Consider the following 14,484-nt stretch of genomic DNA (forward strand, 5'->3'; position numbering starts at 1 on the left):
CAGTTTGGGCTTCCTGCAACAGCTGCACTTTCCACAGATAGAGCACACGAAGGTGAACGTGTTCTTGGCTGAAAACCAGGAGTTTTAATACTTTTAGGGCTTGAATATTTAAAATATTGGCATAACTGCAAGCTTTTACAGTCCGAGTGTTGATACCATCTACAACACAGTGTGCTGATCTTAAAGCAGGATATGAACTTTTAAGACCAGGAGTTCATGTATTATATTTGTAAAGGGCTGTCTGGATGCTTCCATAACATTTACATAAAATGTGTGGAAAATATAAAAGAATTTTGTGGAGGGGAGCTAGAATGATTGCATGCCAGCTTAGGTTTTCAGGAGATGGGTAGTGACAGCTTTGTGAAATACCTGGATAAACTGAATGAAAAGTAAAATATTGGTAATCATTAATGAAACCTTGACTTCTACAGTTGTTTCCCTTTTTGCTGCATCTGCACATGACAGAATTTGTGTTGTTACCTTTGCATGCAGCAGCTTTCTCTTGCTCTTGGGCCATTTGTGGAGCAAGAAGCGTTTTTAAAGTTTAAATTGTTTTTCTCCAGAACATTGAATGCTGCTTAGCAAGGGGACTGAGTTAGATTCCTGCAGGAAAATGGCACAAATAATCTCCCCACCTTTTCCAGCCCAGGTCTCACTGCTGAGAGCTCCTGGTGTCTCAGTGGATGCTTTCACCAAACATAGCCAGGGCAAATGTGTGATTTATATATCAAAAACAAGCTGGTTTGCTGGACATGAATTGAGTGTGGAGTGTGCTGGCTGTATTAATTTGGTTTTTTAATAGTTCTGTTTTGAGGTAGAGGTGCTGCAAGTGGAGATGAGTTGAGAAATAACCACTGATTTTAGATGAATGCAATATTTTTTCAGCAAGAGAAGCAAACGTTTTAAGGTGAAAGCTACACTGTCCAGTGTAGCACAAGCTTTGCTGCCTGTTGGAGCTTTCCAAGCAGATTTGGGGAATGATGGCAGGGAAATCAGTCCCCTTAAGCTGCTGTTTGCAGTGCTAGGAACAGCCTGGGTCTGCTCCTTGGCCAGGAGCTGCCTCTGGCCCTGCTCTGCCCTGGGCATGTGCTGGCTGCTAATGCCTCCCCCCTTTGCAGGGAATCCTCACAGTGATGCTGGGAAAATAACCTGCAAAAAGAGGGAAAGAGTAATCCAAATATTCCCTTTCTTACAGCAGAGGTGAGTGAGTTACTGCTGGGTTAGTGGCACATTAATCACCCTCCTGGCATTAGTATGTGACCATCAGGGGAGTTTTCAAATACATTTTTCTTGGATGATTGTGCTTGGGAAGGAAGGAGTTACGAATTTGAATTATTCTGAATTAACAAGGGCAATTTGGAGGCTCAGGGCAGTGAGGGAAGGAAGTCTAAGGGTTATTTTTGATGTGTTTCAGTGGGCTTGAAGGGTGCCTTAGCTGTGGGGAACCAAGTTCTCACCGGGGAATTCCTGTGTACATCTGGGATCGATTACTGGGCTGCACCAACTTTAAAATACCAATTTATTACACTATATATTTATTAAAAATCATTGATAAATAATAATAATAAAAGAGTTGGACTTGTTGATCCTTGTAGGTCACTTCCAACTCAGAATATTCTGTGATTAGGCTAGAAGAGGCTTTAGAATTATGAAATTAACTCACGATAAAGTGAATGATTGTGAATGTACAGGTGGGTTCTTATTGTGCCAAAATTGTGGAGCTCAGGGTCTGGAAACAGATTTAGGCTGTTCCTCTACTCTGGATTTCCCCCTTCCCAGAAGTCTGAATTTATGGAGTAAAACTTGATGCTGGCTCTTTAATGAATAGTGGGATCATACCAGTTACTTTTCCTTATTTCCTCCAGGATGAACACAAAGATTGGTGTGGGTTCACAGGATTCTCTGAGGTGGGGAAATTGGAATTACAGGGATATGAGCTGTCTGTGAGAGCTGCCCCAGGCTGGAGCTGAGAGGGAGCTGGACAGTGACCCTTTGTTAGGGCCAGTGGCCGAGCCAAGTCTGCTGGAAGCCGCCCCGAGCATGTGATTGCCCCTGCTCTGGAGAAAAACAATTTTTCCCTGTTTTTGCAAAATGGTGCTCTTATATTTGAGTGCATTCAATGCTGTTTGACTCGCTCCCATGGTGATTTTTCTCCCTAATTCCGGTGCGAGGTGCAAATTCAGGAAAAGTGTCGCTGATTTCCCATTTCTGCCCTAGCCTGGCTGTTTTGGGAGAGAGGAGGAAAGTGTTGCTAGGTCCAGCTGGGGCTCTCAGCAGGTCATTCCTCTCTCTGGGTGTTCTTTTGGGGAAAGCAGAACAAGTTCCTTGGGGTTTCTTTGACTTGGGGTCTGTACTCTCGCTGTTGGAGGCAGCCTGATAATGTGATGGCAAAGAAAAAGAAATTGAGTAAGGTTTGATGTGTAAAAAGTCTCAAACTCCCTTCATCTTTTTTTCTCCCATTCCAGAGGCTTTCTTGAGAAAGGAACAGAGGAATTTTGATTTTGTTTTCCCTTGCAGAAATACTGAGGAGGAAGAACAGTAGGAAATGAAAGCATCTTCCCACCACCTCATTTCCTTCTTGCTTTAGGCACTTTGCTCTGCATCATCAGCTCGGTGTTGCAGTGAATTGTGTCATTTTTTTCCTGTTTCCACAGCAGTGCAAGAGGAGTTTCAGTGTGTTGAACTTGATTTGATAGTCATTGAAATGCCTATTAAAATATAGCTGTGCCATTAAGCTCGCTGCTGTAGTAATGCTTACTAAAGACGCCCTCTTAGTGCAATAAGAATTTCCTGTCATGGCAAGGGAGAGGCTTCAAGATTTATGGGGCTGATGCTTCAGGGATGTTCACAGGGAGTTCTGTGTCCTCCTGGAGCACCAAGTTGAGCCTGGGGGAGCTTTGACATAATTTGTGTGGGTTTAGCCTGGAGTGCTGTGTTGGGAAGGACTTGAGGGTTTCTGAATCCCTTTCACACGCTGGATTTAAGAGTGAGCTTGTGACATTTGGGATGTGCACCTGTGTGTGCTGGACACAAACTAAACCGGGGGATGTTTCACTCAACATGAGGAGCTCCTCTCCACGAGGGTGGCAGAGCACTGGAACAGCTGCCAGGGAAGACACTGAGCCTCCTTCTCTGAGGGAGACACTCCAAACCCACCTGGATGTGCTTCTGTCACCTGGCAGGGGGACGGACTGGGTCATCTCCAGAGCTCCCTTCCAGCCCCAGCTCTTTTGGGATTCCATGGCTGGATTTGGGATGTCTCATGGGGCTGTCCCTGCTGTTGATTTTTTTGGGATTCTGTGGCTGGATTTGGGACTCCTCTTGGGCTGTCCTTGCGGTTGATGGAGTTTTTGGGGTTCTGTGTCTAAATTTGGGCTGTCTCTTGGGGCTGTTCTTGCTGTTGATTTTTTTTGGGTTTCTGTGGCTGGATTTGGGACTTCTCCTGAGGCTGTCCCTGCTGTTGATGGAATTTTTGGGATTCCATGGCTGGATTTGGGACTCCTCCTGGGGCTCTCCTTGCTGTTGATTTTTTGGGATTCTGTGGCTGGATTTGGGATTCTCTTGGGCTGTCCCTTGCTGTTGATTTTTTGGGATTCGGTGTCTGGGTTTGGGATGTCTGTGTCATTTTGGGGTGGCTATTTGGGATCCTCTTGGCTGTCCTTGATGGATTTTTTGGGATTCTGTGGCTGGGTTTGGGATGTCTCCTGAGGCTGTCCCTGCTGTTGATTTTTTGGAGTTGTATGTCTGGATTTGGGACTCCTCTTGGGCTGTCCTTGCTGTTGTTTTTTTGGGGTTCTGTGTCTGGATTTGGGACTCCTCTTGGGGCTGTCCTTGCTGTTGATTTTTTGGGGTTCTGTGGCTGGATTTGGGGCTCCTCCTGGGGTGTTGATGGGGTTTCTGCTGTCCCTGAGCAGGCTGGTCCCTGGCAGTGCTGGCTGAGGATGGGGTGGGTGCAGTGCTGCTGCCAGGGAAGGGCAGGGATGGGGGCACATCAGGCAGGAGTGGGTGTGGAGCTGCAGATCTGCCAGTTCTGGTCGCTTCTCCTCTCCTGGGGACCTTGGCTGGGGGATGTGGCCTGACTCAGCACCAGCCCAGGCACGTTTGATGCGCTGCCAGCACTGACCAGAAGCTGGATGAGTTCCTCTTCTCTCCAGCCTTTAACTCTTGGCCTTCTCCTACCCTGCAGACCCCTGGGGGCATTTTCTACACAGCAGTGTTGAAACTTCTGCACGTTTTCTAATAACCACGTGTAGAGGTGGTTTTGAGTTTTGGTCAATTCTGAGCACTGAAATCCTTTCTTAAGGCACAAATTGTTTTTTTGGGTGAGCACAGGCAATGCTCAGATGCTGTCCTTGCCTTCCTGGAGGATGGTGCTGGAGCAGGAGCCAAGTTACAGCTCCTTAGTGGCCCCCAGTGAAATGGAGGAGGTCTGAGGGAACATCAAACCTCACTCACTCTGTGATTCTGAGTTTCCACAAGACAGATGCCAAAACATCTGCCTCTGGATAATGTTTTGTGTTAGTCTCAACCAGCATCTTGCTTTTTCTGCAAGAGCCAGCGTTGAGAGCTCAGGGTGATGTGATTACTCTTTGCATCCAGGGCATTTCACTTAATGGACTTCTTAATATTAAAAATCAATTTGGATGTTCTTGATTGTGCCTCTTGTTAGCTGTGCATTATGGCACATTAATAATGCTGTTAGAGTCAATAATGATGTGTATATGTATATTTTTTAGCACTACTTTCAGCTTTATACCCTCAGTACTTGGTGGTGAAGTACTCTGAATACAGATTAGCCAGGAGGAGGGGGGAGAGCTGGTAAATGGTGACTGAGCAGCTCACTTCATTAGCTCCCTAAAAATAAAGTGTCTGCCTTGAAAGGGGGGAGGAAGGAAAGCAAGAAACTCAACTTGCTTCTTGGAAATCTTGGCTTCATCCAGAACTCTTCATTTCACGGAATCCCAGATTTATTCAGGTTGGAAAAGAGCACCAAGATCTTTCAAGCCAAGCTGTGCCCAGTCCCCACCTTGTCCCCAGCCCAGAGCCTTGAGTGCCACCTCCAGCCATTCCTCGGACACCTGCAGGGATGGGCACTCCAAACCTCCCTGGGCAGCCCCTGACAATGTCAAATCACCCTTTCCATGGGGAAATTCCTGCTGATGTTCACCCTGAGCCTGCCCTGGTGCAACATTTCTTGTCTTTTGTTTGCTTTTCTTAGGAGCAGATCCTGATTTCCCCAGCTGTCCCCTCCTATCAGGAGCTGTGCAGAGCCACAAGGTCCCCCTTGAGCCTCCTTTTCTCCAGGTTTTATTTCTTTCTGTATTTTTAATGAGTGCAGAAAGGACAAGCGAGCATCATCTTGTTTTGTCCTCCTCGAGCTCTGCCAGCAGGGCTCAGCAGCTTGGTTGCACTTTGGGAAGGCACCAGGCCCCAAGTTTGGGATTGTTCTGGATTTCTGAAGTTTCCTCAGCTTATTAATTAATTCCCACTGGGTGGTGAGTGGTGAGACACCAGATATGATGCAGGACACGCTGCTGCCTTTGCCATTTGGTGTGAAACCTGGGGTGTCTGCTGGAAAGGCTTGATGGCCCTTCACTCTCTGTGTCCTGACTTTGGAAGAGGGAGCCAGGCTGACATTGCAGGGATTTCAGCCTGAGGGGTTCCAGAGGCTGGTTCAGGCTTCTCTCACCCTGAGCAGGTGCCCTGTGTAGGGATGGAGGAGTTTGCAGGTGAGCCATTGTGTGTTTCAGGAATTTGCTGCTCCCAGAGAGGAGGAGTGAAAGGAGCTGTCTCACCTCTGTAAGGGAAAGTGGTGATAAATCCTTTCTATCTACTTGAACTTGTGGGATTTGGGCTAATCCTGTGATAAAAGTCACATTTGTGGATATAATCAATAAGATTAGAGCATCACTGGGCAGGAGGAACCTTGAGCTGGATTTTCTCCTTTAGCTTGGTGGTAACTGTTCAGAGCTGAGAATTTCTCCAGGCTTCTCCTCTCTTCAGGGAAATTAATTTTTTGGGAATGTTTGGTTAACAGAATAATTAAAATATTGAGAAAAAACTCTGACTCAAGCTTGGTGAAACCAGAAATGACAAAACCCAAGGTGAAGGTGAGAGGATTTACCCTTGGTTAATGCACACATGAAATAATTGTCTTTAACAGTTCTCAGGTGCAACTCCTGACTCAAACACTGCTTTTTTCTTTGGCTTCTCCATTAGCCTCAGGTGTAGAAATTAGAAACTCCTCTGGGTGAGTAGCAGAGGAATAAGGAATCTGTCTGAATACTCAAATCATCCACTTTCATTTTAGGGAAAATATGGAAACCTTCAGGTGTCTTTTAATACCAGAGAATTTACAAAAGACTTTGCTTTCACCTCTGCAATTTGTCTGCTTTTATTGAAAAAGCACAGTTAGGATTTAGGGTTTTATTTTTTTAAAAGCCAGTGTAAAATAAAGCTGGTAATGTGTTAAATGTAGTTTGGGTTCATTCAGGAGTTCAGAATGATTAATACAGCCTTTAAAGCAAAGTAATGCCAGGGAATATCACTCTGTAACATTTTTATGCTACCTTAAGGTATCTCACCTTTTGTACAGTTAGAAAAAAGCCTTTTCAGTGTAAATTGATGTTCCCTTTGTTTGCCTTTTCCTTTGTTTCCACCCCTGATTCTTCTAGCGTTGGCCCCCTCATTTTCCTGATGTGTGCAGACTGAGTGCAGCTCACAGAGGTGTTTGTTTTGTGTTCTTGAATGGTAAATGGGGGGTTGGTGCAATTACTGTAATGCCATGTTCAGTGTTCTTTATCAACTCCTAGAGCTGAAAAAAATTCCTCTTTCTGTGCCCACACTTAATCCTTTGCTTTTGGCACTTTGGCACCCTTGGGTGGATGTTGGATTTTTTAAATTAAGCAAAACATACTTCAGTTAAACAAAAAACAACTTAAAAAATCAAAACTTATGCCTCAGGTTATTAAATATTTTAAATGATAGCTCAAGATACAGTTGATGAGACAAAATGCAAACATAGCAGCTTCATCCTTTACTCCTCCAAACTTTTGTCTTTTCCTTTAATTAAAGCCTTGTCGTTTGCTCCAATCAAACATTTTTTACCACAGCATCTTTTGATGCCACTGAACATAAAAAAAGCCTCCTGTGGGGAGGAGTTACCTGCTCCCTTGCAGGGGAGTTTGTGGTGCAGGTCAAGCCTTGCTTTGTAATCACAGGGGTGGAATGCACTTTATTTGGGTTGTTTGCTTCACGATCTGTCAATGCTGTTGGAAGCCAGAAATGTGATTTATTTTCTCTTGCAGACATATTTTTCACACATATATATATATTTGAAGATAAATCACCCCTCCCTGGCTCCTCAGTCAGTTGAGGTCAGTGGGAGCTGGCGTGGGCAGTAATTACCGTTTGATGGCTGTTTGTCATCTTCTGTCAGAAGAATTGGTCATTGCACTGCAGCTCCTGCTGCCTGACCTTCCTTGTTGTGACAGACACCAGTTTTAGCACTCTTGGGCATAAATTTTAGTGCCTTTTATTCATAGCTGCCTTTGATCCTGAGCGTTATTCCACTTAAATGCTGGAGAAATGCTCAGCTGAAGTGTGAATTGAGTACAGGACTGGTTTTTAATCTGTTAGAATGCAGATTTTTCCTGGCTGGGATGCCTGGTGTGAAGTTGCTTGTCAGGGTCCTGGAGGTGGGAGACTGTCCTTGGATCCATTTCTGGATGTGTGAACATCCCAGGGGCCTTGACTCAGCTGTGAGCACTGAAGGGATCTCAGTAAACACCACAAGGATTGGGGTTTTTTTGTGCTGCACTCCAGCCACACAAGTTTGGAGGAGTTGGGGCTGTGTAACTTTGTTTTCCCTGCTATGCACAAAAGCTGAAATGAGAATATTTCTGGGCAGTGTTTCCAAGCAGACTGTCCCACGTGCTCTGTGTTCACCACTGTGAACAGTTTAAAATGTTCATTTTTGCTAAGGTTTTTCTCAGAACCCCCTTCTCCTGCAGGGTAGCATTTATGGCTCTCAGATATCCCGTGCCAGATACCTGGGAGGGAGAGTTTCTCTTTCTGTAATAATGACAAAATTAAGGAAAACATTAAAACACAAATTGCTTGGCTTGTTTTGATGTCAATAAAAACTGTTCCTTTCTAAAAGCTTCATTTAAATCCTGGTGATATTGGTCTCTGCAGTGCACCTGACCTTTATTCTTTCTACCCTGTAGTGTGTTTTAATTCCATTAATAATCTTCCATTTTACAGAGTGTTTTCCAAACTGCTTTTCCATGGCTTTTTTTTCCACTTTTGCACTCAGATTTATTGATTTACCTTTTCACTGTAAAGTCTGTCAAGCTAGAGGATTCTGCAGAGAAAGAGCTGCAGAATATATGGTGAGCTAGTGGGTTATGAATTGATTTATTGGTGAGCCAGTGGGTTATGAATTGATTTATTGGTGAGCCAGTGGATTATGAATTGATTTATTGGTGAGCCAGTGGGTTATGGATTGGTTTATAGGTGAGGCAATGGATTATGGGTTGATTTGTTGGTGAGCCAATGGATTATGGATTGATTTGTTGGTGAGCCAATGGATTATGGATTGGTTTGTTGGTGAGCCAATGGATTATGGGTTGATTTGTTGGTGAGCCAATGGATTATGGATTGGTTTGTTGGTGAGGCAATGGATTATTTATTGGTGAGCCAGGGGATTATGGATTTATTTATTGGTGAGCCAGTGGTTTATGGATTGATTTATGGGTGATCCACTGAGTTATGGATGGTTTTTTTGGTGAGCCAGTGGCTTATGGATTATTTATTGGTGAGCCAGTGGATTATTTATTGATTTATTGGTGATCCAATGGGGTATGGATTGATTTATTGGTGATCCAGTGGGTTATGGATTGATTTGTTGGTGATCCAATGGGTTATGGATTGATTTGTTGGTGATCCAATGGGTTATGGATTGATTTGTTGGTGAGCCAATGGATTATGGATTGATTTGTTGGTGATCCAATGGGTTATGGATTGATTTGTTGGTGATCCAATGGGTTATGGATTGATTTGTTGGTGATCCAATGGGTTATGGATTGATTTGTTGGTGAGCCAATGGATTATTTATTGATTTATTGGTGGACCAATGGGGTATGGATTGATTTGTTGGTGAGCCAATGGATTTTGGGTTATTTATTGGTGAGCCAATGTGTTATTGATTGGTGAGCCAGTGGATTAATTTATGGGTGATCCAATGGGTAATGGATTTATTTATTGGTGATCTGGTTGTGTGCTGGAATTCCAGGGGTTCTGGGCAGAACAAACAGCAATTCCTGGAGGCTGGAACTGGAGGAGGCCGTGGGCTCTGTGCCCCATCCTCGTGCTGGGATCAGAGCTCCCCTCGTGCCCCCTGGGATGTTCCTGGGGTGTGAACAGGATCAGATTTGGGCTCAGAGCAATGGGTTTGTGCAGTTCCCAGTTCCTGCAGATGGGGTTTGTGGTGTTGATCTCCTGTGTAATGCAGGAGAGGTGCTGGGGTGGGAGGGAGCTGCCAGGGAAGGCAGGTCTGGATCCCACCCTTATGCCTTCATTTAGAGCTCTGCCACAGGTTTGGAATTTGAGGGATTTCTGGAAGTGCTGTGTTACCTGTAATGAGCGTGGAATGGGTTGTGGATGCTCTCTGAGCTCCTGGTCTGAAATAAATTCCTCTGACAGCCACTCATCCCTTACCCAGCTCTTTCTGTTCCAATAAAACATCCCTGAGCCCTGCCCTGGAAATTGAGGCAGAAAGAAAAGCAGTGAGAATCTCAGGGGTGGTAGGAACTTTAGAGAGGTGATTATTATGTTCCAAAAATGCTTTTGTTTCCTGAAGAGTTACAACAGATAGTGAGAAATTCTGATTTTCAGGTGTTATTGATCCTCTTTGGAGGGAGTAGCTGCAGTTGTAAATTGAAGAAGAAACTTCTGTGGGTCCATCTTGAGTATCAAGTTCTTTAATTTCAATCTTGTGATATATTTCAGTCTCTGCCTTCAATCATGAGGACCCTCCTTGGTATTGGAAGATTTTTTTTTCTCCTACAGAGCATTTATTCCATATAAAACTTATAAAAATTTGGCTTTTGGAGTTGTAACTGTTTTGTTTTTTTGATCCATGAGTATTTCTTCCCCAACCAAACCTGGTGTGTAGCATTCTTTGTCAGATGCATTTGTGAACATTGCCCAGATTTTCTTTTGGGAGTGGCAGGGGAGGAGTGGTCTTTGAGCTCCTGTTGGATTTGTTGTACTTCATTGTACAGTGGGTTGCTGCAGTTGCCTCTGCCACTCAGAAATTCTGAAATCATATTTTTCAACTTCCTGTGCATGCAGTAAATGAATGAAATGACTGAGAAATCATCCTTTAATGTTAGGGCAGCAATTTGAGTTTTCTGAAGACACTTTGTAAGTTTTCTGTGTGTTGAGCTGACAGGGGAAGACAGAGCAGTTCTTTGTAGAACTGCCTAAAATTGACACAAAGTGCTGTGGAAGGCTGGAAAATGCAACAAAAATTGAGTGTATTGCCATGAAGAAGCAAGGCATTATAAAGAGAGTGAGGAACAGCTTTAGAAAGTGAACTTGTGGGAGTTTTATTTTGTTTCAAAGGGAATTATGAATGGATTTAAGAACTTGGCTGAATTTTTATAGAATTTAATTTATTTTTTTTTTACGAAAAGGTTCAGAATGGCAATAGTGAGTAATAAAAGCAGTGATGTGATGAAACAGCTGGAATTGTTGCCTTGCCTGTACTGACAGCAGTGTTCCCTCTGTCCAGCTCTCTACAACTACGATGCCAGGGGACCTGATGAACTCTCCTTACAGATTGGGGACACCGTGCACATCCTGGAAACTTATGAGGGTAAGATGGCAAAAACTGAATTGAAAAATAGGATTTTTTGGGAGAATTGCATCCCTCTTCTGTTTGTGACCCTCTTGAACTGGAAGTTGAAGTGAATGGATTGATGAGCTGGTGAATGAGCACTGCATTTTCTGGGGAAGAAGAATTTCCCCACAGCTGGGTTTGTGTGGATCAGTTGTAGCCTCTCCCCCACATTAGAGAAATGAGAGTTGCTTTCTGGGAACCCAGAAATGAGAGTTGCTTTTTGGGAACCCTTGGGTGATGCAAAGGAACCTGCTGCTACAGGAAGTTTAATCTGAATTTGGAAGTCACCTGGTTCTTGAATTATTTCTGTGTCTCTTCTGAGATGGGTGCCTGTGTTAGTGATTTCAGCCTTTTCCAGGTGCCTCTTTGATGTGAAACTCCACAAACATCACCTGTACCAAAACCTTTCCTCCCTGATCCTTGTACAAGGGAATTCCAATGCTGAGTTTGATAATCAACACGACGTGGAAATTGTCACAACGTTTTCAGCTCTTAATCCAAGCAAAATAAAACTTTCATTATATCCTTGAGTTGGAATTTTGTGGCGTGCTGCAGTTTGGAGAGATGTGGGGAACACAGAACTAAACTGTGTGTTTAAAATAGTGTAACATTGTTTGTCTTGTGGAAGCATGATTTACTTTAATATATTGATTTAATTTGCTTCTCTAGACATTGACCTGGGTGATAAATTTATTTTAGTTAATGGATTAATTGGATTTTTGAAAAATATTATATTTACTGACACAATGCTATTTCAATAAGAGTTGATCATCACTTGAAGTGGAATTTTTGAATTTTTATTCATTATTCCTGGGCTGGCCTTTTCTTGGAGCTCAGTTTGCTGCTGCAATGCCAAGTTTGACTCTGAGCAAAGCAATCTTTCCACTATCTGATGTTGCATGCTTTAATAAACCCGTAATAACGCAGAGATTTTAAATGCAAATGGAGTGATTCAAATATTGCACAGCTTTGTACTTCTATATAAAAATAGATTTATTTCATGAATGTGGGAGAAACTGAGCAGGGAATGTGAAATCCTGTCAGATGCTGAAACCCTAATAAATGCTGACTGTTCCCAAATAAGTGGGACAGTGGGGATGGGCTGGAAATAGAGGAAATCCTTCACCCTCTCAGGGTTTGGAGCACATGGGATGAGTTCATGGTAAAAGAAATGTAAATTCCTGTTCTCTCAAGCACTGATTGCTCATTCCTGACCTGAGATGGGGAAACTTAAAAAAAAACTTTTACAAATCAAACAAAAACAAAGGATAACAAGTCTACAAAAGCTCTTAATATCCTGAATTCAATACTTCAACAGAATATATTGAACACAACAGACCACAATTATCTAAACCTCTTTTAATACTTATGAATGGTGAACTTTTACTTTTTAATTTATTGAGAAAAACTGTAATGTTACTTCTCTAAATTTCTAACAAAATCTCAAAAAACCTCTCCTAAACTACAACAAACTGAGACCAAACCTCTCTCTGAGCCTCTCAAAACAAAAGAACTCTCAACATTTCTATGCCTACAAACCCATCACCAAAGCACAACAACCAAACCCAAGACAGACATCTGAGTGATGCTGTAGCTCTGCTCTCGTGCTCAGAGCTGCCAAGATCAGGGGATTATTTGAGTTGTTTGATCTCCTGCTTTCCCTGGGTGAAATTGCTGTGGATTGTGCCTCTGGGAGGTTTTGTACCCTACAAATTCCCAGGGCTGTGCCAGGCTGAGGTGGGAATGGGCCCATCCAAAGGAAAACCCTCTAATTAAATAATCCTGGGACAGAAAAGTTGTTGGGAGAGTCAGTAAAGCTTTTTTTTTTTGTGAGGATTTTGCCTTTCCTGCCCCTTTTCCCTGTGGGAAAAGCAGTTGGCTTTTTTCATGGATACCTGCTGGAGTCCATATCTGCTCCTCCCATCCTGAATATCCATCTGCTCCCAATCCAAAATAGATTTGATACCATTTTAAATTAATTTTATGCAATAATTCCTAAATTGAGAGTAGTTTTGGAGACTGGTCTGTATCTGTGGGCTTTGAAGTGGTAGAAATTAATTTTTGGGGGTTCTTTCTCCTCTGAATCTGCATTGCCAAGAAAAACTCCGGGGGAATCCTTGCTCAGTTGGGGTCTCTGCAGAAGAGAGATGAGGACTTGGAAGGGCTCAGTCTCACATCCACCGTCTGCAAGATCTGATTTTAGGACAGATGTAGGATATCTGTTGCTACCATGTAATGGAATTAATTTCTGCGTTGAACTTTTCTCCTGTGTTTAAAATAATATTTACTTTTGCCCGTGAGTAGAACTTATTTTGGAATTTGTGTTTATTATTAAAGTTTTGGCGTTTTGAATTCTAATTGAATTCTAATTCTAAACTTTTTTTTCTGAAATGCAAAAAAATGTGTAGAATTAATTCAGTGTGTGGATCCTGTAAAGTTCTGTAAAGATTCGGTCTTGGTGAACACATCCCCTGTTTTTATGGGAGTGAGAGGATTGGAAATAAATGTACACATTTCATTATTAAATACTAAATTTGTGTTCTTCCAGGAACCTAAGTAAAGATGAGGCTACTTTTTAGACTAATTAATATTGAAAATAATTTTTTTTTCTTTTAGGAAGTATTTTAGTTTATTTTTCAGTTAGAAAACTTTCTCTGCCCTTCTGATCTGAGCCTTAGAGGAAAAGCCAAACAGGAAAGCCATAGGAATTCCCAAATATCCTGCTCTGCGGGAGAGGAGGATTGCATTTTGTAGCAGATACCCTAAAACCCAAGTATTTGCCACATTCTGGATTAATACTTTCCACATCTTTATTGTTTTAATTCTGTTTCTTGGCATAATTTGATGGAATGGGCAAATAGAACCATATGATCAATAAATGTGGCTGATTAAGGGGATTGCTGGGAAATGTAACAGAAAATCAACCTCAAGACCAAGATTAACTGTTGGAGCATCAATTAATTTCTAGTGCTGCTGTGGGAAGGCAGTTTGGCTTCCCAAATAGGGATTTTCACAGCAGTTATTCTTGATATTGTGGGAAAGTTTAGCTTTTGTTGCAGGATTTTTTGTTAGGTTGTTTGTGAACGCAGTGGAACTGTTAAAATGGATGCATTGTTTGGGGGTAACCACAGCAAATTCTTGAGTGTCTTTTGCAGCTTTGACAGACAGAAATGTTTCATTGGTGTCTTCCTAGTTGAGCATTTCCTTGGATGCACATCTCCAGCTGTCTGGTCCCAGATTTCTTCAGGGCAGGGTCTGGTCTTGAGCAGGTCCAGGGATGAGGAGTCCTAAAATCAGCCTGTGCCAGGGCATCACCTCCTTCCCAGGGAAGGAATTCCTGGAATCCCCCAATGCTTTGGGCTGGAAAGGACCTTAAATCCCACCCAGTGCCACCCTTGCCATGGCAGGGACACCTCCCACTGTCCCAGGTGCTCCCAGCCCCAGTGTCCAGCCTGGCCTTGGGCACTGCCAGGGATCCAGGGGCAGCCACAGCTGCTCTGGGCACCTGTGCCATCCCTTTCCCACCCTCCCAGGGAGGAATTCCTTCCCAAAATCCCATCTAAATCTAGCCATTGTCA

At 43.1% G+C, this 14,484-nt stretch overlaps 1 protein-coding gene across 3 annotated transcripts in view; it reads left to right on the top strand.

The window, feature by feature from the left end:
• Positions 1–14,484, top strand: part of DOCK1 (dedicator of cytokinesis 1) — a 271,608-nt gene that overhangs the window by 12,011 nt on the left and 245,113 nt on the right. For all 3 annotated transcript variants that reach the window (XM_030951476.1, XM_030951475.1, XM_030951477.1), the window contains exon 2: positions 10,799–10,882. In XM_030951476.1, the coding sequence (XP_030807336.1) occupies positions 10,799–10,882 (84 nt within the window). The remainder of the gene's footprint in view (positions 1–10,798; positions 10,883–14,484) is intronic.

The sequence above is a fragment of the Camarhynchus parvulus genome, chromosome 6 (assembly GCF_901933205.1).
Source record: "Camarhynchus parvulus chromosome 6, STF_HiC, whole genome shotgun sequence".
Lineage (NCBI taxonomy): Eukaryota > Metazoa > Chordata > Aves > Passeriformes > Thraupidae > Camarhynchus > Camarhynchus parvulus.